The following is a 26751-nucleotide window of genomic DNA, read 5'->3' as shown; positions in this document are numbered from 1 at the left end:
TATTGATGTCTATTTAAGGTTTGAAACAATGTTGAGGAAATAAAATTGTTAGATGTTTTAGCATTATTTTTGGTGCTACGTTTAAGTGAAGCCTAAATGATTAAAACTGTGGAGTTCGATTTTTGGACTCCAAGATAACATCTTAATGTAAATAATTGTAGTTTTAACTTTTCCGTTTTAAAACAGAATTGAATTTTCCATCTGATCGCAATCCGTATCCGTATGCATTCAAATCGGCGCCTTTCGCGAATCGGTTAACATAGCGCCGAAGAGAAAGAGAAATTGGGGGAGTATCGCTATCGCTTTCTCGTTCTTTCGCCGAACGGGCTGCTTGTCGCCGCCGTTCCATTCATAAGCATAAGTTAAGCAGTGCGCCAAAGCTCGGCGAACAGTTTGGACGTGTTTGCTGCGTCGCTCTGTGCAATTGCGGGCGGATTTCTCGAGTAAATTTTTGCCGGCGCTTGTAAATTCGCGATATTTGCGATATTTTCGCAGACGCTGCGTGCGTTTGTGTGTGTTTCAAACAACAAACAAAAGTTAAACAAGCTGGGCAACAACAGTAATTGCGGCTATGTGTGCGTCTGTGTTTGCGTGTGTTTGAGTGCGTGAGTGCGAGCGAAACACAAACGTAAAGCGGAAATGCAAAAAAGACAACAAAGGTAGCAGAAAAGTAAAAAGTAAAAGAGAGGAGCCGGTGCAGCCAGAAAGAGCGAGACAGCACGAGTGGGGCTAATGAAAACGAAATGTGATTCATTGGCTTTATCAATTGTGCAAAATTCCGGCATTGTTTAGTCCTGGACGACAAATAAATTATGACATAATACAACAAAGGGCGAAATAACAAGAAACTGGAGGCGCAGCAAAGCACAAAAAAGCGTAAAGTGCGTGTATGTGTGCGAGTGGGAGTGCGTGTGCGTTTGTGTGTGTGTGTGTGTGGGTGGCATCAGCATTTGAAAATTGAGAAATTCCAAACAAACAAAGCGGCAAAAAGGATATACGAATGTATGTAGCATAGGAAAAACTCCAAGTACAGTAGTTGCTGCTGCTTCTTGTTCACGCAAAAGGCAAAAACGCAAAAAAGCAAAAAACCCAAAGGCAAAATACCCAAAAAAGCAAAGGCAAAGCAGCAAGAGCGTAGCAAAAACAAAAAACAAGGAGCAAAACGGCGGCATCGCAAAAGCTTAGTAAGCTGCGCTGCTGCTGCCGCCGCTGCTGTTGCTTCTTCTTCTCTGTTTTCTTCTCCTTATTTTTTATTTTTGCAAACAAAAAAGTATATGATGCCCAAACAAGAAGCGCAAGAAGAAGCAGCAGTCGGGAGAGGAACGAGCATAATAGAAGGTAGAAATTTCGAGGAAATCGAAATTTGCGTCGTTGCTGAAATTCGTTTGTTTCCTCATCCTCCTCCTCAACGTCCTCTTCATCTGCTCTTTCGCTCTCTGTTTTCCTGAGCGCCGGATTTTGCGGCTCTGTGTGTGTGAGTGTGTGTGTGCCGTGTATCTGTGTGTTTTTGTGCAAAAATTCGCATACAATTTGTTTTATATAACAACAACTACCCCAATGTGATTTCCTTTGCTCAGCCGGCTTTTTGCTCATCTCCCAGTTTTGGGTTTTATCTTAAACCAAAGCCGAATATTGTACAATATATTTCGAAAAAGTTGTAAACGAGCCAAAGTTTTATATCGCATTGCTGTAAACAAATAAACGCCACAATGCACAGGAAAAATTAGCTAGTATTCACTAAATCTTTTCAACCAGCAGTTATATTTTATATAATTTGTTTAATTTGCTGGGTTAGTGGAACAAACGAATTTATAGTACAATTCGACTTGAATTCTAAATGGTATTACAAATGTAAACACAATCCAATTACTTTCTGTGTATTCAAAACAAAAAACCGTAGCTAAAATTCGCACGAGCGTTTTTTTCATTTTTCTTTTGATTTATCGAATTCCTTTTTTTTCAATTGTCATACGGATAAAAGTTTGTCTGCGATGTGCGTTACTTTTTGCAAAGCCTTTCATAGTTCGAATAGCAAAGGCAGCAACAATATAATAGTAAAGCCAACGACGCCGAAATATATTTTAGCATTCATATATGCGATTTTTTGCTTTTTGCGAGCTTTGGTTTGCCGCGCAAATTTGCGCTCTCGAGATAGAAATGTATCTTGCAGATACACGCGCCTTTTGTCGAATTGAAATTGAAATGGGCTCCGCCGCCTTTTATGTGGCATCATCACCGCCATCATCATCATTATTATTATTATTATGACTACTATCATTATTATGGAGATGCGTGCGTAATGGCAGATGAAGAATCTGAGCCGTAGAATCTGCGAATTTATCGCAGCTTAAATCCGAGCACACACAAAAAGCCAGTACAAATTTAGGGCCGATAAAAGGATGTCAGAGGAAGTAAAAAGAAAGGATAAAAGGGAAAAAGCGCAGGATGATGGATACCTTTGTTATTGCGGAAATTATTATGCTAACTGAAATATGGTATCTATGTTAAAATCTTAATTTTCAATGCAATTCTATACTCAGTTCAAGGAACTTATATAATAACCGAATATAATATCTAACTAGATTGGCGAACAAAATAAAGTTTAGAACGGATATAATTGCAGTTCGTAAAACAACAGAAACCAAGGGGAAAAACTTCGGTTGGCTTTTGGAAAAACTTTCTCAAAACTTTATGGCTTGAAGAGTGTAATCAAGTAAATCAGTAATATTAATAATAACTTGAAACTTTTAGTTTCTCATACAGAGCTTCTTTTAATTTGATAACAAAAACGGGCGCAAACAAAAGATGAACTAGAAATGAAAAGATAAAAGCTAAAAATTTGTTAATTTTGAATATGGCTCTTTCCAATCTTGGTTTGTATTTTCACTGTCCCCTGGGATTGTTTTCCACCCCCAAGCCACGGGTTATTGCCCCAGCACCTCATCAATTTTCCGATTTGAGCGTTGACAAACTGATGACATTGGCGCCGGGCCATCGTGTTGGCGGCATGTTTGTGCGGACTATTTAACAAATTGAGTATACGCACTGTTGCACGCGTAAAATATTTATGCCTGTGCCCAAATGTATTAGCATACTTTTGTGTGCGTGGGCGTGTATGTGTGTGCATGGGTGTATGCATTAGATTAGTGAATAAAATTCGGTGATTTGATTTCCCCCCCCGATTTTCATTTATTTCCAAAGCCAAACATCGCGTTGAGCGTAGAAATGAGAAAATGCTCTTGCTAATCGAATTGACTGGAAGAGCGTGAAGAGTTCGTCGTTCCAATAATCGCGAAAAGATATAAAAAAATCTATATAGTTATAATTACAATCGCGGTTGGGCCTAAAAAAGGAGCCCCAGCCGGAAAGCGGTGACAACAAAAAAGTCGGATTGCAATGTGTTTGTTTTACAATCGTCGCCTCTTTGTGATTCAATTGATTGAGATCCTACTGCTGCTGCTAACCGACCACAATGGACGACTGACACTAACCAAGGAGTCGACAACAGGTGAGTGCGGTTACCTCTGCCATATTTCACACTCTAAATTCGCAGTTGTGATGCCAATTTGGCAGTTATTCCGGCCCAATTAGAGTGTTTTTAGTAGATAAAATATAGTAAAAACATAAGCGCTTACGTTTTAATGCAATACAAATTCTTATATATCAAACTGAGGTACTGTTATTATTAGGTAAAATAGTGAACTAAGTAGATTCTTAGTTTAAAATTATTTAAGAATGTCTTTAAATATAAAGATTGAATATGCTTTTTCATTACTCTTAAAGCAATCTACCAAAGTGCTGCTAGTTTTTGAACTTCGCAAATTTGGCTAAATTTAGTTTTAAAATAGTTGACAACACTGATTCAAAGTGCCAGTTGGAACGCCGCTGGGGACCCACAAAACTCCAGGCAATAATCATAAACTAATGGCGTAACATGGCAGGCGTGTCCGCATTCCACTCGAAAGGTCTTTCAAGTCTCTCAGCGTGGAGCGTGGAGAAAAAAAAACTTGTTGAGTTTGAAGGGGTTGGGATTGGTGAGGTGTGGGCTCCTTGGTTCGGGTGTTTGTCCCCGGGATTTCCACGGCCAAATCCCATAAAGAAAATCAGCAACATGAAATATTAAAGTTGGTAAAACACGCGAGAAAAGTTTTTCGGTCTTCCGCGGCACGATTCCGCTGAGGATTGTGGCGTCAGGCTGGATAACTACCCCTTGCCGCTGCTTTTGTGAATGTTTTATATTCGGCATCTGCCCCTGCGCCTTTTGGGGGTTGCTTTTGGGGGCTTACACCCGCGCGTTTACCCCCAGGATTTCTGAATAGTCCCCTTTGCATGTACGCCGGCTATTGCGAGGTTATTGCGTCGTTGATTTGGCTAAGCGAGGTTATAATTCTAATTTATTGTAAGTGAACAAGTCAAAGGCATGACGTCTATCTTTCGGTCGGAGGTTTGTGATTCAAGCCGGCCAATTAGATGACAAGTTCTGGAGGCACCTGTGTTTCTGTTTCTGTAGGCTGTTTGTAGCCACCCCCAAGCGTCAGTCATCTGCAGCATTCCCACGTTTTTAATGTAGGCATTTCAAAGAGCCACAAATTCAAATAGAAAAATTCAAGTTTTTCGTTTGATGTTGCCCGAACCGAGTCATGTGTGCCGACTTCGGCCATCAACAAAGTTTACAGCCATCTTTTGTCAGGTATTTAAATTTCTTTAAAGTGATTTTTGCTTTTACTCAATATCGGAAGCAGCAATGCCACTATTCATATCAATTAAATTCGTTAGACAGGACAGATTAAGTGTACTTTTAAGTAAATACAAATTCGTTCCCGTTATCGAATTTATATTGTGAAAAATTGTCAGGCGGTTTGAAAAAAAGAAAACGACTCAGTCTTGGCAATATCCTTGCGAATGGCGAGCTATTACTGTAATTCCCGAGCCACCCGCATGAATCGATTCAAATAGTGTCCTGCAACATATTGGATTGCAAGGGACAATCAATCAATCCGAGACACATCAAGCGGTCATCCCTCATTCATCAGTACCGCCGGATTTTTCCGATTTCAGCCCTGTCTCCTTGCCAACCTCCCACTTCCGAGTAGCCCACCACCCACCGACCACACACAATCATCAACTATTTATCCCCAATTGCTTGGAAGAATCAGCCAGAGTGCAGGGCATGGGCAAGTTCATGAATCCCGACCAAAGCAAACCGAATGCGAAAACTTTGCACACATGACGGAGCAGCCAGGATCGTGGAGTTGAGGGGTTTTGGGGGCCAGGAAATGGCGAAATTGTGGGCGGGTGGCTCTGCCTCGAAGGCAAAGGCAAAAGTCCAAGTCAAACGACTAAGCGGCATGTCGTCAATAAATTTTCCATTAAATTCAAAGTAACCCAAAACAAGCAAAAACGGGGGAAAAATAAAAAAACAGCAAAGAAAGGAAAGGAAAACCTATGGAGGAAGGTATCCGAAGGAACATGGCGCAGAACACTACATAACTTTTCCTTGTTACGTGCCAGTGTGTGGGTGTGTGTATGTGTGTGGCCACGTTCATGCGGGGGATTTCATAAAGTTTTCAATTTGCAAAACAGCCAGGGCGAAGTGGAAGCTATGTCACATTCACTATTCGCTCTTATATGGCCAAAAGAGCAAATGGAACATTAAATCTTGGCTTATACTACCGCATGAAACTATCAAATATATTCTTCTGGCTAATTACATAGTAAAAATGCAATTTCAACCATTATTCCTGAAATATTTTATGCGTATATCTTCGCATAAACTTCGCATGTGTGTGTGTGTGGGAGACCCTTCCTTTAGCTTCGGCGTGTGTGTTTGTTATTGGTATAGCTTCCTGCTTTCCGCTTGCCTGCCTACTTCGGCAATTGCCTTCAACTCGAGCCTCTTATTCAATTTTCGCCGGCGTGTGGCGCCATCTAGCGCCCACCGCCTGCAATGCCAGCTACACCAACAGCAACAAAAGCAACAAGCGTTGAGCGTTATTGTTGCCGCCGGCAATACACTGCAGGCACACAGCATAAGCTATGGGGGCAACCCACAACATCCCGAGCATCAACAACCAAGTCGAGATGGTGGGGGTCTATGCATAGAAAAATCGAAGACTTACACACTCTATACGCTTGAAAATATTAACTAGTTCTTAAAACCATTTCGTATCTATTATTTGGTTTATTAATCTGAAAGGTATTCTAAAATATTGTTAAAAATACTAAAAAGTGATTTAAGTTAGCTGGCAAATTTAAGGATTTCTTTTTTAGCTTCTTCTTTAAGTAAGCTGCGTTAGTTCACGAAGGACAGTGACTCCCTTTTAGTTGTAGGGTATCTATAAGAACAGCATCAGCAATAAGTTTTCGTTGCGGATCTTTGTTGTTGTTGTTGCTGGTTTATTCATATGCCAAACAGCAAATCGCTTGTGGTTGTTGCAGCTGATGGTGATGTTATTCTTGTTGCTGGCTGGGAAGCAACAACCCAAAAGCTGCCTCCAAGTGCTCCATATTCATATGCAAATAGGAAGGCGAGGACCTTTGTTCCCTCTGCAGAGATGTTATTGTTGTTGTTTCTTTTTTTTGCTTTTCTTTTAGTTGCGTTAGCTTCGCAGTTGGCGTCGACAGCGACTGCGAAAGTGGCGCCCCAATGCTTGATTTCAATTTTCAAGTGCTTCCTGCTGCGTTGTTATTGTTGTTGTTGCTGCTGCTGCTGTTGCTGTTGCAAGACCGCTCAGCTATTTGACATCTCAAGCAGCGTTACAACAAATGGCAATAACAACACCCTCGGTGGAGAAGTGGGGGCTTCTGCAAAAACAGTTGAAATAACAACTTGAGGAGTCAACGTTTTGCCGGCCCGCAATAGAAAACAGAAAATCGGCTCATCCAGACCACAACTGCAAGCCGTTTCCCCGCTCTTGACTGGATGAGTGCCCCACTATGGCCATGATGGGCGTTTGGGGATGGGCGGTGAGGATGGGGTTGAGGATGCGGATGCGGATGACTACGACGACGATGAGCCTAAAATGCTCCAGGCGCCGGTTTACATTCGTTGCGCAAGGGGGGCATACGTGGTGAGCATAGGGGAGTTCAGGGAACGAAACTAGCAGACTTCCACTCCAGCTCCGCCTTTTAAGCCCCGAAAAGCGGCACCAAAACAAGCACAAAGTCCTACACTACCAGAAAAGCGTAGTAATCCCAAATAAATGACACAAAAAAGGAAAAGATACGAGTATGATTTATATTATGTTTGATTTATATATAATGTTCACAATGAATGTTAATAGAGTGATACACGTATGTAACTAACTTTTAGTTGCAATAGTTAAGCAATTTCCCATTCTATGAAAATTTTTCTGTAGATACCTTGAGTTGAAGATATCTACCAATGAAATTAACCTTGCATGTGACCTATATTGTTATGCATTATGGCCATCTGGAAACACTCCGGGTTGATATTGGCTTTCATATAACGACTTTTATAACTTGTCGCCGCACTTTCCCCTACGGATGTTCGAAACTATCTTTTTTTCGATGTATCCACGTAAGTGTGTGTTTTCGAGCGCATTCGCTCTGATTAAAGTATCTTCGCACGAGCATTGGCAATGGCCACATGATGATGATTCTGCCGGGAGGATCCTGCGTCGCATTACTCGCAGCAGTTTACGGTTTATAGCCTCATTGAAAATCCTTGCCGCTGCCCTGACAGCTTTAAACTGATTGCTCCACACCGACACACCAACACACCGACACACACATACAAGGACACCCTCCTGTGCAGCTGTGTTTGTGTGAAAATTCTCGGAAATCAGTTAAGTACATCGCGGACCTTTCCCCCGGCGGCAGTTAGCACTTGGCAGGAGAGCAAAGATTTTTTTGCCTTTTCGTGGCGAGAAAAATCTTTGGGAAAATATTTTATAAATTTCATAATCCTCTAATGGAAAGGAGGAGGGTCGCGAGCAAAGCATATATTTTCCTTCTTCCTTTTGCACCTCCGCTGACAATTATAAGGAAATCATCCCCCTCCGGATTCGCAGCGACTCTTATCTTTTGACGCGTGCGATGGCGTATAAAAAATATAACGAATTCTATTAGTTCAATTAGAAAGTTGGAGTGGACGAGCTCCTTCATTTTATCAGAATACTAATGAGGGCAAAATTCCGCTGTTAAAGGTGTGAAAATGCGTAATGAAAGGCAGAGAACCTTAAAGAAATTTGATTAAAATTAAAAAGTTACTTAAATATTCTTTCTCCATTACATTTAGCAGTAATTCCATGTGTGCAGTTTAATTTTAGATAGCCATAATATTTGTCTTTTCTACTTTAAAATTAGATACCGGGCTTGCTTCCTTATTTATTTAGCCTGTTTACACTGGTATTGTTTTCAAATCATCATAGATTAAGTCTCCACGTTTTCAACTCCCAAATGACAAACTAAGAAATATGGTCAAGACAATGTGTTTCTTAATAAAATCGTCTAGCCGACGATGACGAAAGTTTTTTTTTGTTTACTACTTCATCGTGTTGACAATGTGAAAATAAGTTGTTTAGAAAACGCTTTTCTGGCACACCAGACGAGCAGACGTCTTAAAGGTGCCCATTTGATACGAACAAATTGAGTTTCATTCATTACAGGTGAGAGAAGTCATGGAGTAAACTTGACTTTAATACGGGAACACACGCACTTTATGTGTGATTTCTGCTCTTGGTACTTTTCCGCTTGCTCGGCACATAAGCATATTAAGGCTTTTTGGTTCTGGGTACCCCGGCCAAACTGCGAATTTCATAGAAAGTTGAAAGAAAATAAATGGAAAAAAATATAAAATTGGAATAAAATGGGTACGGAGGGAAGTATCCCCCTTAGTCAGCATGATATTTCAAATTTTTATTTCTGCTCTCCCCCATCTGCAGCATGTGCTATGCGTCAACTTCTTCGAAATGTTTATATAAAATAGAGAGAGAGGTAGAGAGAAAAAATATATAATATTAAAAAAAAGGGAAAGGAAGGCGACTCCTGGCCCACTCCGCCATTACGGCCAGAATGCTGCCGTTTGCCGTTTGGCAATTAAAATTATTATTAGAAGTTAGTTGGCATGAATTTGCGTAGCCGTGGCGCCGCATTAGAAAACTTTTCCCCATTCAGGGCGGGCGTGCCTTGAAGTTTTTGCCAGCAAAAGTGGATTGGTGGAGTGGGCGTGGACCAGGGCCATAAATGGTGGAAAATGAGATGCTTTAACGGCGTACCGAAGCGCGCCTTAAAACGTAAAACTGGGTCTAAACTTTAAACATTGTCAAACGTGGCCTAGATGATGTGGCGTTTTTACTTTTTATTTGTATTTCTTTCCTATTGGCCTTTTGGCAGGCGTGTGCGACCCAAATGGCCAGAGCCTTAATGTCATATTAATACTTTGGCAATTAGATATGTTTAGTGTTCATGAGCGAGAGGTTCAAGTGTTTATGCCAAAACCGGCGTGTGGCGCAGATGCTGCTCGAGTTGTTAAAATGAATTAAATAAAAGTTGGAAATGCTTGGAAGTTGGCTAAAAGCGTGCCGTAAAATCGGAAAATGTTTGATATTGGTATTTTGGCAAGGGAAATTTCTGGTTTCGAGTTTAATTGATCTGCAATATTGCGAATATTTGGGTTTTTGAGTGCACTAAATTCCTATCGATTCACCTGAAATACCAACAAATTAAACAGAGCCTAACTGATTGTACGTCCATTTTGTTTGGCCTATCACTCGATCGATGCATGGCCAGTTGGCTCGATTTATAAGCCGCTCGCACGCTTTACCAGCCCAATTGTTTGGGCCATTCTTCAATTTACCGTCAATATCCGACCAATTGGAGTGTGGTTCATTCGTGGATCGGAATTCTCTACTCCTCGCCCTCAAACAATATTGTTTGTCATTGTCCGTTTGACTGCTCTACGCATAGTACCACCGACAACAGCAACACTTTGCGAACAACAATGGAAATAGCACTTACAACTTGAACCATACCCGCCTCCCCTCCCTTCGCTCAGCACTTGGTGGCAACTTCGACCGTCGGTGGCAAGTACAAATAAAATCCATTAAAAGTAGTACCACGTGTAAGCCGTGTTTTTTTTTCTGCGTGTTATTTATTTTTTTTCTTAGCATTAGAATGACGCATATTATTGACAAACAACAGGGAGGTACAAAAATAGGTATGTATATGCGGGGGGTACAGGTGTACAGAAGCGGTAATTGACGCTTTTGCCGCGTTGTTGCAACTACAACAAAAAAAACCACTGAGACCGAAAAGAGGCAAAACAACGAATTGCCAATGGCAAAGAACTTTTTGTCCGATCATTTCGATATATACATAGGTGTACAGAGTGCCCCCCGAAAATCCCCTGAAATACCTGCGATACCGGAGAACACTTACCTGTATGTCGGTGTATCGGCATTTTGGTATTTCGAACGAAATGTGTTCAGCCAGTTCGAGCATAAAAGCAGATTTCATAGTCGATTTCGGGAGGCGAAGGTGTCCGAACTTTTTAGTTTGTTTTTTGCCTAGTCACTCTGTGTGGCCAAGAAAACAAAACAATTTGTAGAAGCCAGCCTGTGTGTGTATGTTGTGTGTTGCCTATGTGTATTGTTGTTTATGCCATTAAAAATAAACGCGACTTTCAAGTAGTTTGTTATTGTTGTTAGGCGAACTCAATGCTCGTGCATACGAAATTATGAATTTAATGTTTCATAAACTGAAAGGATTAAATTTCAAGCTCGTTTCAAATTTAATGTTTCATAAAGAAAAAAAAAAAAATATTAAAATTCTAGTTACATGTTTCCTGTTTTAGGTTTTAAAATATTCTATAGATCTGTATCTACAGAATGTGAGTTTCGTATTGGTTATTGGCTCAGTGTAAAATGGTCAGGAGGAATAGGAGAACTGGGACTAGCCAATGCCATTTATCTACTCTTGTTCAACTTTGAGTGACAACGCCATTCCCACCACCTCATCTAGTTCCTTTTTTTGCGCCCGTGTCTGTGCTGTCATTTGAAAACAACATTATTACTATTATTATTGTTATTATTGCGAGTATTATCAGCAAGTTTCGAGTTCATTGAATTTGCCTGTGTGGCAAAGGGGGGAGGAGGGGTGGTGCTTGTGGGGGTGGTGGACACGAGTTCCGCCTGGAAGGAAAGAGAGAAGGAGCCTTGGCAGGCGAAGTGGGTCAGCGTAATCAACGCAATCAGTGCCCAGGAATGCCCCATCCCCCAGTGATTTTCCTTCTCCTGGTCAGCAGCTCATCTTCTCCCACCTCGGAAATTTCTCCGTCTAAGTTTCGTGTTTGCGTTGGCTTTTCTCGCCATGACAACAACAGGAACAACAATGATGATTGCAATAAATGAAATTAATGCGTATTTGAAAGAGCCAGACAGGCGAATCAATTGACGAAAATGGAGTGTCCCATTTTGGGCGATAGCGATAAAAAAAAAGCGCACCCCCAACAAAATAAAAGATACAAGATACTTTGGCTCTCAGCTTAATGTCTGCGGAATGTTCTGTGTGAATATGCCTACATCACAAATTTGTTGTTCATTTCTTTTTATTTCGTTGCCAAATCTGTAAAGTTTTAAGTGTGGGCGGCTTGCTGAATTTATGCCATAAATCGTTAAATAGCGAGAAATGGCAAAAATAAATGTTTGGTTGTGCCAACTTGATTACTCACATTAAATGGCAATTTTTGTTATTGATACATAATGTATATGTAGTATTTTTCTTTTTTCATCCGTGTCAAGAGATATTCATGTCAAAGTGAATTTGAGCATATGCATCATGCGTGTTACAAAAAATGTGAAAGCTAAATATGCAGAACGTGTTTCGGTGTTTTCAATTTTCAGAAATCTACTACCTTACCATTTAGTAAATTTAATTACATATATGCATAATAAATTAAGCTCCATTGAACTGGAAAATGGAATTTTCCACATTATTCGATAAAAGCATTTTATTATAATTGAATGTTTTGCGTGCAAAAAATCAGATGGTGATTATTATGATTTGAAACTTCACACAAGCTCATAAATCTGAATATTCGAGCTGGCACATAATTAGTGTAGATAATTATGTTGGTTTAATGAAGAAAAAATTAAAGAGTTAATTCGCGGAGATTTGATTATGAAAAGTTAACAAGGATAATACAAAATTTTTTAATTGTTGTAATTCCAATTTTAGTTAATTTGTAGCATTTGTGGATTTGTATATAATATTTCGCATGTAAAATATTTCTTCTTCTGCGGAATCAATGACTTCTTGCCAAATAAAAACAATGACACTAAGAGCATAAATTAAAAAAATTGCCAAGAAGCTTGAAGACAAAAGAAAGAGCTCCGTGTGTAATTTATTAATTTGTATTCCACGCTTACCAATCAACACCAGCGGCCAGTGCCGATCCCAAATGGTCCGTCTGCCTGCCGCCGTCTCGGCGGAATTTTTGTCCCGATTCCAGGGGCCCCGGTCGCAGTGGTAGAGCCCCAGAGAGGAGAACCACTCCCGAGAAGCCAGAACCAAAACCAAGACCGAAATCTCATGAATGAAATGGGATTGAAGTGGCCGACGGAAAATGTTTCGTCGTTCGGCGGTGGTGCGGTTAACTAAATAATAAAATGCATTTAGCATAATTTGCTTAATTTCATAAATATATAATTATATTTAGCCATCGCCATTATCGTTCGCCATCTAGTGGCGTTGCATGTGTCTTAGGCATTTTTTAGGAACCTAGCCAACCGAGAAGAAGCCACCGAAAAGCCGAAAAAATATACCAGAGACAAGAAGCTCGAGTTGAGGTGTGTGTTGGCCAGGGTGTGCCCGCTTGCAATTAAATTGCGCCGAATAACAAAAAGTTGAGGCGAAAACCAAAACTCAACTAAAAAGGCATTAAATAAATGGAGAGCATGGCCAAGGAATAAATAAAAAAGAAGTCAGCTTGCAAATTGACACGAGATATGAACACGGACACGGACAGGCCAGGCAAAAACTTGGCTCGGGTTTAACACTTCTTGGCCATGGCTGGCACTGGCTTTTTTCTTTCGGCTTTTTGGCTGGTTCTTTTCGCCTTTTTTTTATTTTTGCTTTTTTGGTTTTCAATCTTTTTGCTCTTGTTTGGTGCGCTTTTTGGCAAAACCCCACTTACCTGCTGCTCTGGGTCCGCGGGATCAAATGTTCGTGCAAGCTCGTTAAAAAGAATTTGGTTCACTTGTTGTTGTAGCTAGTGATACACAATGAGAAATGCAATAGAACAAGGCAATAAATTCGATTTGATACATATGCATGTAACTTGCAGCTTTAGCATACTACTTTTACGACTTCTGTGCTTTATGTTACAAAAAGTATAAATTCAGTTAGCAAGGACATAGATAATGAATTATTTCCGGTGTATTTGGGCTGCTACCGCTTCTGTGTGTTTTTTTATTGCTGTATTTTTGTTTGTTTTTCCATCGTGTATTTTTCGGTGTATAGTGCTCTGCACGCCGGAGATCGAGTAGTCCACAGGCTGTACGCTAAACTGGTTTTCGGACTGCATTCTTTTGGGCCACGTTTATTGGCGCTGCCGCTAGCAGCCTGCTGCCTGCTGCCTTCTGCCAGTTTTTGAGCAGGCTCAGCGCAAGTCGCCTGGCTGAAAGGCGAAATTGAATCATATGCGGTGCAATTTCTATGAATTTCAGACAAGCTCGTGGGCCATAGTTCCCCTTTGTCAGCCCATCGACATGGTGGATGTAGTTCTTCCTTTCTAGCGAGTCTGTGGCACAACTAAATTTAGTTTGTTGTTCTTTTCGAATTTTGCGCACGTTTCGCGCTTTGCATGATTAATTGTTTATGCAAATTGCTGCCTGGCTTATAAGGCATCCAGATTACTATGGATACACACGTAGTCTTTGTGTGTGCGAACAGTTTCTCGAAGATTGCTGGGTTTCATCAGTTGAGCAGTCGCATAGCCGGCATAATTGATTTGATTTCATTTGCCGGCTATTGATACTTGACAAAGCATAATCCTCCTACTCAGTGTGCATGTATTATGGAGGATTAGGCACAGAACTGCTATTTAATTAATACTCAATTAGCTCACTCGCAGATAATTTGCATAAATGTGCGATATGCAAGAGTATTTAGAAATCATTGCGGCTTATATTGGATATCAATGCGAGGAACGTGATTAACTTTGTTTGCAAATTAGTTTCGCAAAGAGTGCGGGGTTTGAGATAAAGTTTTAATTAACATTACAGCTAATCCGCTTAGCTGGATCTTGTCTAATAATCTGGCACAGTGAGCTTAATTGCCTAAGAATGGTTGTGATACCAGCAGTTGGCCAAGTACAAAGTCCACAAGTCTATGGAAATATTTTTAATGTTTCTGCCCGAATTAGTGTGGGGTTTTTTCTTCCACATTTTTTTTTCTCCTGCCTTTGCCCTTTGGCCAGCACGCTTAATGGCCCGAAAATAAAGAGGTTTCGGCCACGAAATGTATTTTTCGGGGGTTCCTCCAACTCTTCGAAGCGATATATTTAATGAGAACGTTTATCTTTGCGGTAATATGGTTTTAAGTCGGCACATAACAAGTTATTTAAAGTTTTTTGGACTAGGCCATTTATCAGGCCCCCAACTTTGGGACCCACTGTACCGCCGCCCGTTTGACATTTGGAGCCACGACAAACTATCACACGAATTAACATAGTTAGAGCCAAGTGCACGACTTGACTTGGCAAAGTTCATTTACACGCAATTCCAAGTGCACTCGTTCTCGCTGACAGGTAATTGTAATAAATATCTCAGCTAATTACTTTCGAGCACTGTGCAACTTATCTTAATTATGCAGAGCACGGCGTTTCGGTGCGAAGCTTAAAGCCAAAACAAGCCGTCGAATTTAAAAAGCTAATGTTGCCCGCAGAACGAAGGCGGTGCAGAAATCATTAAAACAAAATTTGCGAGAAAAATGAGAAAAAATTGATGAATTAGCTGACAGGGATTCCGTGCTGTCGTGGCAACGTGGAGGCGTCGAGCACGTGATTGCTAGCACGTACCATGCGGCGTATACGTATTTTCTAATTAAATGCTTGCCGTTGCTCTGCCTCCCAGTGAAAAATCAACTAAATGTATCGTTCTACAACGAAGCGACTTTTCACTCCGTGCTCCTGCTGCCGCTATTGAGTGTCCTCGGATGCCACCAAAATGGCTGCCATGCGGCCATGTTGTGCGGTGTTTGTGTGTCCATGTCCTCCTCATCCAGGACCTACGCCGTCCATATATAGACCACCCCATAGAAATGTTAGCCTGCCCACTCCCCTGTGTATTTTGCTGTCATTTGTAGGTATTTCTGTTGTTGCTTTGGTAACTAATTGTCATATTGCCCTCGTGGAGAACTGACAACAACACATCCGGGCCTTGGGGGCCTGTAAAGCGTTGTGATAAACACAGCAGAGAAAAAATTATAAATTGGTGATTAGTTTTTTGATTAGTTCTTGGGGAAGAAAATAAATGAGTTAATAAGACAGGCTAGTTTTACTTTACAGCTGTTGTGGTCATCATTAAAATTAGTATCCAAAAATAAACTTAATTACACGTTATTCAGACTTAACTTGTCATGTTTTTCTCTCTGTGCAATGATTCGCAGCGGCGGACTCTTTGTGTCGAGATGGAAAGTGCGTTTATGATTCAATTTTATTTTCTCTTTTTATTATTTTTGCTTTTAAATGGAAATGCCAACATCAATTGAATTATGCGAGAAATGAAAAACATTCCATATTTGTTGCATATACATATCGGCGACCAGCGATAGCAGCGATATATGAATGGAGCGAGCTGGAGGAGATTTCGACTGCAGACTCACGAGTCCTTTGTAGCAGTTTTTCCAATAATTAATCACCGCCAGGGCCCCAAGGCAGTGTCCGTTGCCAGGCAAGTGATTTATGCAAGTAGTTTAATGCTCGCTTACATAATAAGTGGAGCTGAAACTGGAACTGAAGTCAATGGCACTGAAAAAAATATAATCATCATCACTTGGTTCGGCTTCAAAAAAAAATAATTATTTTTAAAACTATCAAAGGGAATTTATCGGTTGTTTTGCGATGAGATTAAGTTCTTATACTTTCAAATTGATAATTAATTTGCTTGTATTTTTCGTCTGCAACTTCTACTAAGTTTTTTCTTGTGCCGTCACATAGTGCGTATACGTAACGTAAATTACCCAGACTGCCATTATGAAATGATTCTCGTGGCACTGTCGCTGCGGCCTGCGCCTCGCTTCAATTCATTGTGTTTACATTGTATTTGGTCATAATTAATTGGTTTTTATTTTGTGCCGGCATTGAACGGCTCAAGAAATCGACAGCTACAAAATATATGGACAACAACCACCGTTGAATATTTCATTTACGATGGGAAAAGTCAAAATCACGGCTTTCCGGCACAAACACACTTGTTGATTTGCGAGCCTAATTAATTTCGCTCCGGGCGAACTAATAGAATTTGCGGTCATCTAATAACGAAACCCACTTAGCAACGTTTCATTTGCGACACATTGCGTATACGCAGAGCTGACCAGTCCAGTCCAGACCAGACCAGACCAGGCCAGGACAGCACGTGTCATCGCTGCCCAGATAAGATCGCTGTAGCCGGTGCCCACTCAATTTGGCTGTTATAGGAACTAGAAACACTTGATAGAGGGCTCCAGCCAGTGCTCCTCCATGCGCTCCTCCATTCAATATGTGTCCTAGCAACGTGGCCGGGCGAATAAATGACAAGGCTATTTGTTTTGTTCTGATGGCCCGGATGGCCTGGTTGGCCTGGATGGCACAGGTGAGCTGGAGGCTCTTCAGGGCAGGATTTCGTAGCGGAAAATTTATATTTTCCCGTGAAGAGCGCTCTTCAGATGAGTTATGGGGCAAACAGGTTGAGCGTGTCTCTCCTTCAGGTTGAGTGTAGAAACAACGAAAAGACTGATTTGATTTTGTGTTTGAATAGCTGCACTACAAAAATGTAAAATTAAAAAACTCGATTGCTGCTAATTCTTCTTTAAACTGACCAACGTAATATAGACAAATATAAGAGTATATGAATATTTATAATACAAACATAATCTTGTTTTTTATTTTTTTCAATTTTTCGTATTGTTTCGGGCATGAAAATATAAGAAGATTATCACTACACTGTCTATGGTATTTCCCTGAAGTGCATTTAAGGGAATTAATTTACAGGTAGTTTACATATTTAAGAACCAAATGTCTCCTCTGTTGTTCGATACGATGGGACCATCATAAATCACATTAAAGCCAGATTTAGGTGTGAAAATAATTGGTTTTGTTCACCCAAAACTGGTTTGGAAACTTACTCATGTTTACTAACTGCCGAAAAGCTCTTGTGATTCCCAATCCCCCTTTTCATTATACATAATTATAGACCATTATATTGATCTCTTTGGACATTGAAAACGGCTTCGGGCACTGTGAAAGGCTTGCGAAAAAAAATGAAGTAAACAAATAGAAGCTTAAAGCAAACGTCGAAAATGGTCAAAAGCAATTTACTTTTTCACCGCGAATATTAGCGGCCTACAGCACGTGGGGAGATTAAATGTGATTCGATGAGGCTCTGCCAATTAATCAATGACACATATTGTAACCACTTTGCCAGCAAATCGACCAAAAAAATGAGCGGCATACGAAATCAAGATGTTTCTGTGCCTAATGAAGCATTTGATGTAGATTTGCCGTACGCAGATCCAATTTGTTAATTAAATTCTGTTACAGGTGGCGTCAACTGCAAAAACTTTTTCATATGTGGAGCAGAATGGCTTTCAAACATTTGCTCCCACTGCCATGATTTATTGTTGTTTGTCGAACGTGAGCCCCGGTGTTCCGAACTTTTCTAAAGTAATTTGCGACAAATCATAAAGGCATTTGTTTTTTTTTTTTCTGCTCCTCACTGACATGCGGCGCAAAATTTATGCGCTCACATGGGCGCCAGGTAGTCAAGAATGTGAATGCGAAGATATAGACGGATATATAGAAGGCATATGTTTCTGGCAGTATATTAAATGGCCAATGGCTTGGCTCAGATCTGCTTTGCTGGCCCAAGCTCCGCTTCACTAGCATAATTAACACTTTGATATAAATTTGCAGTTTTACAAAGTCACAAGGTTTCGGGCGCCAGGCAAATCCATCCATTAGCATAATTACGTAAAAACATAAAATTATCATGTAAAGCAGTCTGCCGGCGGAGGCATCCTGTCCTTAGCACTGCACTGCAATTCCTGGCCCGTCTTCCTGGTTGATTTTAATTTGTTTTGAACCGAACCGAACAGAAACGAGCTGAGCTGAGCTGAGCAAAGAGCAAAAACCAACACGTCCTGCAGTACATCATCGTCATCATTAGCGCGAGCAGCGTTTCCTTCCACAATGATAGCAAAAGCGCACAAAGGGACGCGGCTGTGGCAGGAGTTAGGGGCAACAGGGAGCGATACCTACCAGGCCAGATCCAAAGCAGCTTCCCCTGGACTGGTTATACCCTGCTTTTGCATAAACTGCCTGGCTCTGCGGCTCGGGTGCCGCTCGGTTGGCTCAGCTTATGCTTCCTTATGCTAGTACTCAACGCCACTTCCTTCGACCCATTCATCGCGCCGCACGAACACACTGAGAGAATGCGTATAGTGCATCCTACAAATGTTGCTAAATATTCAAGCTATCAATGTTACTATTAAGTATGCTATGGGTATATTTATAACAAGTATTTTTGCTAGTGCACACGCACACCCTCATAAGGACATTGGCAGACGGGGCGCACATAATTCAAGTTGAGCTCGTGGCACACGGAACTGGGACTGAGTCCGGGCTTGAGATCTAGGTCTGGGGATCTGGCAACTGGGAACTGGCAACTGGCAACCGGGAACTGGGAACTGGGATCTGGATCTGGGGCTCAGCTGTCGCGACTGGCAGTTTCACTTCACGCCATCGTCTCTCGCCGCTGGCGGCCTGTCTTCTGGGCCTGTCGTTTCGAGCCTTTGAAGGGTCTGGCAGGCAGCTTCTGCTCCTGCCAGCTCCTTTTCATATTCCCTGTTCCCCTATTTATTCTGGCTTGGGTTGTTGTTTTTTTTCCTCCCGTTTTGGTTCACCCTTGCCACAGCAGGAGGCACGGAATTCGGGCCCTTGGATAACGTTTTCGTGTCCTGTGCTAAGTGTTGCCTAAATTGTAATTATACTTGTGCGTTTTAAGCTATTTTGGCTTATTTGTACAGACAGTCCAGTCCTGTTGCGGTGTCAGTATTTCTGTTTCGGTTTCGGTTTCTGTTTCTGTCCCCGTCGTTTCCTCCTTAATTCGAGTCAAATTGAAATTGATATGATAAAGTGCGAGCGCGTGCTGAATGCCAAGTTGCCGGCATGCCCGTAATTTGCCAATTGCATTTTAAGCGGACCACTCGGCTGGTAGGGGCTGCATTCGGTGCATGGTGTCACAGTCGATTGTGAAATATTCATCCGATGAGGGGCAGCAGGACGTATGCGTGATGGCTCAGCTCTTCCCTGCTGTTCTGTGACTGTGAAAGCAGAATCTGAAACAGAATCTGAAGCTGATGCTGGTAGTGGTGGTGCTGAAGCTAAAACTGAAACTGAAACAGAAAAGAACTGTATAAATCATTTCAATTACATTTTGCAGCTCGAGCTGTGACAGGAAGATGAACTGAACTAAACTGGCTTTCGGCTTTGGGCAGGAAAACTTTAGCCATTCGACGGGGGCAAAAACTTTGTGGGATCTTGGACGGGAAAGTTTTGCCAGTTTCGTTCGCCACTTGACATGTTTGGAGTGTTGATGGCTCTGGCACACACAATCGCTGGATTAACAATTGAAATATGCCAAGTTGGACGCATCAACTTGGAACACTGCCACATAATGTGGCAATTAAGTTTGAAAGGTTTCACAAAAGCGAGTGCACTTGGCAAATCATTCATTGAATTTTGAACTGCAAGCAAATTTCCAACTCTTAAACATTGAAATGTCAAAGATAGATGCATTATATTTCAACGTGTTTTACTATATAAGCCTTTGTTTAGTGTTTATATACTTATATTTATACAACGCATTAATAACCTATTTTCTTTCATTCCAGGTAAATTTCACGTTTTTAAGTGGGATTAATTGTGCAGGATTCATATACCTTCTACAAATAGGTAATATCATTACGATCTGTAAATGAAATCAAATTTTTTTGAGTGTTGGGTGTCCAATGAAATTGCCACATCATTTCATCAGGCAATCCTTGACACTGCTTTGCCTGGGCTTGTCAAAGTCATTGATGCTGTGGACAGACAGACAGACTGACATCCTCCACCTACGATTCTGGCTGCCCTAAAGGAGCGTTCATATTCCACTGAACCGGGTTGGTTATCTCTGACAAAGTTGCCTGGCCCGGCCAACTGGCAATCTAGCCAACTGGGCAAATGATGCTCCTGGTAATGGTGACGATGCTCCTGCTGACCAGTGCACCGGCCATTACTTTATCTCTAGTCCATTATGTCTCCGCTAATATGCCAGGCATCTCCTATGTGCCAAGCTCCACATTGGCCACCTTTTTTCCGCCCCAGCTGCCTCGACTTCCCCATTTCCGATCCCCATTCCCACATCCTCCCCGTCGCTTTATGTGCTCTACATAATCAGATATGGCATTTTATTTCTCTGGCAACGATGGCCAAGCCGAGCTGCCTTCTGCCTTCTGCTTTTCTTTCCACTACCCCTACGTAACTTCAGTTTTCGGCGCACGTTATGTGAACGAGTGGAAGGGGATAAAAGTAAAATTAAATGTAGATAAATATCAAATAGGAGGTTCATTGTTTGTTGCACTCGGAAAAAGTAACCGCATATCTAAAGCGATCTCAATGAAAATGGCAAACCTCTTAAACTTTAGAGTATATTGTTTTCTTATCTAGAAATGTGGTTTAAAAGTTGTGGGAGACCTAAAAATCTATTATATCTTCTAAATATGCTTTTATGAATTCTCATTTGATTGCTAGTATTTTTCTCAGTGCATGAACACATTCGGCGGGCAGCATTGTTCGCTGCACACTCGCTCCTATCTCTTATGATATATTTCGCAACATTTATCACAAGTTAATTTGATTTTAATGAAATAAATTCAGCACATACGGATACGGACACACGGCAGCCGGGCAGACAAACTGGAAACTTGGCAGATCCCGGAGGGTAGATAATGTTAATGAGCAAATGCCGGCGAATGAGTAGACAGTACATCTACTGTGTGGGGTCACCTCATCGGTATGAATTTTCGACAATATTAAGCTATTCCTCCTCCTGCAACTGCAATTAAAAAAGGGACTGCCCTCTGGACGAGGTTCAAATTTGAGTTGCCTTTTCTTTTTGGCGGGTCTGCAGCTGCTGCCATCGGCAACGTGACATGCATTCTCCGTACTTTTATGGTATATTTCATTTTTTTTATACAGAATTTTATGGTTACATTTTTATTTGCCGCTTGTTTCCAGCGCTGTGTTTTTGTTATTATTATTACTTTTCGGCTGACTTTCGTATGGTGGAAAAAAATTAACATAAACGTCAGCGGCGCATATTTTAACTCGGTCAAATTGCCGGCGTCCGGTCCGCAGTTTTCAGTTTTCAGTATTCCGTTCTGAGTTCCCAGTTCCCACTTTCCACTTCCCCAAACCCCCGCGACTCGTTTGCATAAACAAATTTGCAGCGCCATTTGCCGGCCGGTTTCAGTTTGCCTGCAATTTTCTCATTCTCAATATTATTTTTTTCGGTTTGTCGTCGCCATGCAGTTGGTTAATGAAAGTTCCCACCATTAGAAACAGGTTCGGTGCGTTTCGGTTTCGGTTCGCTTTGGTTTCTTTTTTTTTTTTTTGGCCAGAGGCCGGAAGAAGGAGTCGTCGCATTGACGCTGATTACGCAAAAAATATGTTTTTCTTTTTGGCAATTTTGAGCTGTGCTTATGCAAATTAGGACCGGCGCCTGCTGCCTGAGTCATTAAAAGGTTTGAGCCAGAGATGCCAGCGTGACTATCGCGATTTTTTGATGGATTTATGAAGGAGTGAGTGAGTGAGTGGAGATTTTCTCAATTTAAATCAGATCATATCAGATTTTAATCATTGAGTTAAATGTGGCTAGAACTAAGTATTGTATCGTTAGAGGGTAGATAGCTAACAAGGATCATCTCGATTGGGAAAATTAAGATAAAGCCAAGGCGGTTTCTTATAGCTCACGAGAATTCAGCTGGTGTTCTAAGTAGTCTATTATATATTGTAAAAGCACTCAATTTTCCAAATATTGGTTAATATCCAACTCACGCGAGCATCTCTACTCCTTGAACAGTATATTTATAACAAATGGACCGACGATTTATTTTCGCAATTTCATCATCGTTTTCAGCGTAATGCGAAACAAGAAAGATATACAAACAAACACAGAAATTGATGCTAAACAAACTGAACTTTTTTCAGCCAAGTTCAATGCACTCGTTCTACGTAGAAATTTCATTTTCATTTGCTGGCTGCGCCGAGACGTGCCAAACTTTAAGGGTTGCTTCATTAAGCGTGGCAGCCAACGCCGAAACCCTTTTAAAAGGAACCCCAAACCCAAAGACATGACCGGGCAATCCTTATTCAACCCAAAAACACAAAGAAGCCAACAAAAAAAAAAATGACCAAAAATATTCTGTGGCAAACGGAGGTGATACGAAAAAGACTGCTCAAAATAAATGATAAAATTGTTTAACAACAAAAATAAGGACGTTTCTTAAATAACAATTAAAATCAGTTCATCTAACACATGCAACATAATACTTGAACTACTACTTGCTCTGCAATGATTAATTTCAAAATTCAGAATCGAACTTTAAAGTAAGCTAAGCCGATTTTTGGACTTTTTCAAAAACCGACTTTTTTTTTTGGTTGGAAATAAGACATCTCAAGTCCATAATACTTCAAGTTCGATTCCCTTTTGATTGCTTTTGTCGAAGAGCTGAGGAGCAGCAACTACATTAGTTTCGCTTACAGTAGCGCCCCCAATCCGGCCACCCGACCACGCCCCCCGGGGCCCAACTCAATAAAGCCATTAAACTCGATAAGGCAATCAAATAACCGTTTCCCCCCAAAGGCCCGCTGGCTCCCTCAACTCAAGTAGTCGGAAGCCATAATAAAGAACTGCCAAAAAGCAAACGCTTCTGTGGAAGACGCTGTGTCAGCCCTCTCGCTCTGGCCCTCCTGCTGTCCCACTCGCTCCCCCGCTCCTGTCACTCCGTAATGGCGGCTATTGTAAAACGTTGCTCACTCTGTCAATACAAGAACTCCCACACAGACGCACTTGCACGCACACTACCATGCAGTGCACATAGACCAAGCACCGAGTTGCTCTCAGCTTTTTATGCCCGTCACTCGGGGAGTAGTATTCGTCCGCCGATAACCCCAAAGGATAACCCCATGAAGGGACTTGACTTGAAAGATTCATTCAACTCCAAGCTGATTTTATAGTGGTCATTATCATCAAGATAACACCATGAAGCTTGCAGTTTAGAGATCTTCCCATAGCTGAAAATGATCCAAAGGCATATAATTACCATCGTCAGTTATTAAATGTTCTTTATTTGAGCAAGCAACTAATGATACAAGTTAAATACTGGATAGCCAACTGTCGGATCCTTTCGTTACTTCCTTTTTTGTTGCGTTTCCTGGGTTATTTGTTAAGTATTCCTTCACGAAACTGCGCTGCTATATACAATTTGACGTCATGCTTGAAAGCGACGTAAATCACCAAGAGAAAAGGCTAACGCTGAAAAAAAGAGGATAAAGATGGAAACGCTCGTATGGAACATAATGGAGTTGCAACGGAGATGGGTACTGTCGACTTTGATGATGATGATGGTTAGGGCGATGATGAGGACGACAATGACGTCGGGGCAGCAGACATTAAATTGACACACGACCACCGACCGACATACTTGTAGCTACATGCATACATACATACTGGCACATGTACATATGGAAAACAAACACAGCTACATACATGAGTGCAGACGTAGGCACAGCGAAACTTACTAAAAATCACGTTGTCGTAGGCCATGGTCGAGACATCGTCATATCGTCATCGTCACAACATCCTCAGCGTGTCATTCATTTTGCTTTTGTTTAAAGTCTTTTATGGCATTTTGCTTGCCGGCTCTTCAGCCTGGTGGCATTGTTGTTGCTGCTTTGCTTGCTGCTTTGCTGTCTTGATATCTGTTATGCTTGAAGCCTTCAGCCTTGGCCACTTATACCAGTTTTCCCGCCCCTGAGCCAGACTTCAAGAACTGCAACTGAAATTCTATTTGCATACTGAGAAAAAAAGCTCGACAGACATGGCATTACTCACTCTATTGCTTCTTAAATGGCTGAACTTCGTAAATTATTCCTTAAAGTGAAAGGAGCAAGCTAAGTGCTTGCTTTAAAATATTTCATTATGAAAATAGGGTTTTTTAAAAATATTGAAATGAAAAATGGTGGATTTTAAGTGGTAGGATTGTCAGATTTTCTCACTGTGCAAATTGTAACGTAATATTTCCTTAAAGTCAGTCCAACGTATTTGCTTTCATTGTCTGTCTATCTCTCTATTTTCCCTTCCATAACCCCCCATTTTCCATTCACCCAGCGTCTGAGAGATTTTGCGTGCGCTTCAGTTGACAGCATTATAATAATGAAGTTTGATTGGATTACATTGCAACGGACATGAATGCAAAAACATTAACACAGTTCCATTGCATCCTCAAAGAAATTGGAAGCGAAACTTTTCATAATTTCCAAGCAGTTAGTAAAGTTTCGCTCCGTTTTGGGTTTTTGTGACAGTGACAGGACGAACGACAGGACGCTGGCAGGAGCGGGTGCAAGAGCGGAAAATGCGGTCCAGACGTCGGGCATCATCGGGAGTTTGACGCCGGAAAAGGGAAGTTACCATGGCCAAAAGTTTTTCGCCTGTAACAGGCTCTATGAAGCGCTTAAAAATTGTATATACATTGACTTCCTTGGCTTTTGTGCGAGATGCTTCCTTCCGCCTTTAGATGCACTTGCAGCTGAAGCTGAAGTCGAAGTCGAAGTCGAAGTTGAAGTTGGTGGAGAAAGGACATCAAATGTCAATAGTTGGCAAGAGTGGAAAGTTGAGCAAAATAAATGACACTTGAGCGATGCAACGGCAACAAGCAGCTCTTATAATCGAAATGTTTTCGCAACATACACAATGCGTGTGTGTGCCTGAAATTTGATGCTTAAATTCGGTTTGACAATGGTAAAGATGGGATTTTGTAAGGATTTTTCACTCGCATTTCCCGTCTTCTTGTCTGACAGCTAAATAAAATGCAAAGCTTGTCTGAATTGCTTTTCAAAATATGATTGACATTTGTCATTGATAGCGCCTGACTGTCACAGATTCGTACCACTTCGTAGAAAACCACCCCCTCGCTCCAAATTCTGATCCGGCTAAGTGAAATTTCCCGTTTTCCTCCGCTGGCAACATTTTGATAGCTTGCTAACATAGTTTGCTCCTGCTCCCGGTATCGCTTACCCATCGTGTCACTCTGACTGTTGCTTTGCTGTGCCTTTGCTTTGCTTTCGATTGGATGCTTCTGCCAACTTCTCATCTTGCTGCTATTTTTATTTGCATATTTACTTAAAAGCTGGAACAGCAAACCACAATCTTTGCTGCTGCCATTGCCCGTTCTGCTCATTTCGCTCGCTTCTTTTCATTTTATCAAAAACGATTTTTGCCATGCTATTTTAGCTACGGTCGGGTTTTTGTGGTTCCATCAGCTGCCACCAGCGACAGCTTTGTTTCTGTTGTGGTTTTTCTTTCCGTTTGTTGCTTTTGCTGCTGCTACTGCCGCTGCTGCTGCCGCTGTTGCTGCTGCGTGATGCTGCTGTTTGCCGGCAATGTTGTTGCAGTTGTCGAAGCTGAAGTGCAATTTTAATGCAAACAATTGAAGCTGAAGCGTGCAGAGCGCACGCAAGTGGAAGTGGAAGCCCTGGCTTTGGCCTCTGTCTCCGATGTCGTCTCAGGAACCCTCAAATGCTTACCTACATAGAGAAAAACTATTATAGCGTTTGGAGTTTTAAATTAAATCTTAGTATTCGCTTGTAGTCATACTTTAAGGTACACGATTGCTTAAGCTTTATTCAGTCGCTTTTAAATCTTCTTTAGAAAGAAATTATATATGATAAACCAGTTTCAGCAAACTGATCTAGAAACTTTGCAAACATGAACCTTTGATAATCTATTTTATCAGTGTAGGTACCTGCCCCTCCCAGATTCTGAAGCTGGGCCGTTGCTATTGCTGCAGTTGTTGTTTGTGGTTGGCGGTTTTTGTCGATGACGGCAACGTCTATGGTCGCAGTTGTTGTTGTTGTTATTGTTGCCGCCGCTGATGTTGGCTTATTGAAATGCATTTGTTCAATATGTTGTTCGACATGTTGCGCGCTGACTGGCTGCCAGTTGGCTGCTCCGTAGTTAGCTGGCTAAAGTTGCCGCTGCCGCTACCGCTACCGCTGTGGCAGCCACCGAAGCAAAAGTGGAGTAGCATTCGTGGCAAATATTGACAATGGCAATGTGAGTGCGAGTGTGGGCATTGTGGGTGTAAGTTTGTAGCACTATTAGCTATTGTTTGCGTTGAAATGGAGCTGCGGATGGAAGTGCTGCCTCACATTACGTATACGCCGCTTGGGTCCTTCGGCGCTCTCTGTATGTGAGTGTGAGTGTAACT

At 41.5% G+C, this 26751-nt stretch overlaps 1 protein-coding gene across 3 annotated transcripts in view; it reads left to right on the top strand.

The window, feature by feature from the left end:
- Positions 1 to 372: 372 nt before the first annotated feature.
- The window catches only part of LOC117145960, a 56775-nt gene continuing 30396 nt past the window's right edge, over positions 373 to 26751 (top strand). The window contains exons 1-2 of one of the 3 annotated variants that reach the window (XM_033311858.1): positions 373 to 443; positions 3202 to 3508. In XM_033311858.1, the coding sequence (XP_033167749.1) occupies positions 3397 to 3508 (112 nt within the window). In that variant the 5' untranslated portion in view covers positions 373 to 443; positions 3202 to 3396. Of the gene's footprint in view, positions 882 to 3201; positions 3509 to 26751 lie in introns of all 3 variants that reach the window. The other 2 variants (XM_033311857.1, XM_033311856.1) reach the window with 2 other exon arrangements.

Source organism: Drosophila mauritiana, chromosome 3R (assembly GCF_004382145.1).
Source record: "Drosophila mauritiana strain mau12 chromosome 3R, ASM438214v1, whole genome shotgun sequence".
In the NCBI taxonomy this organism is placed as follows: domain Eukaryota; kingdom Metazoa; phylum Arthropoda; class Insecta; order Diptera; family Drosophilidae; genus Drosophila; species Drosophila mauritiana.
The sequence above is the reverse complement of the archived record's forward strand: the minus strand, read 5'-3'. Positions and strand labels throughout refer to the sequence as shown.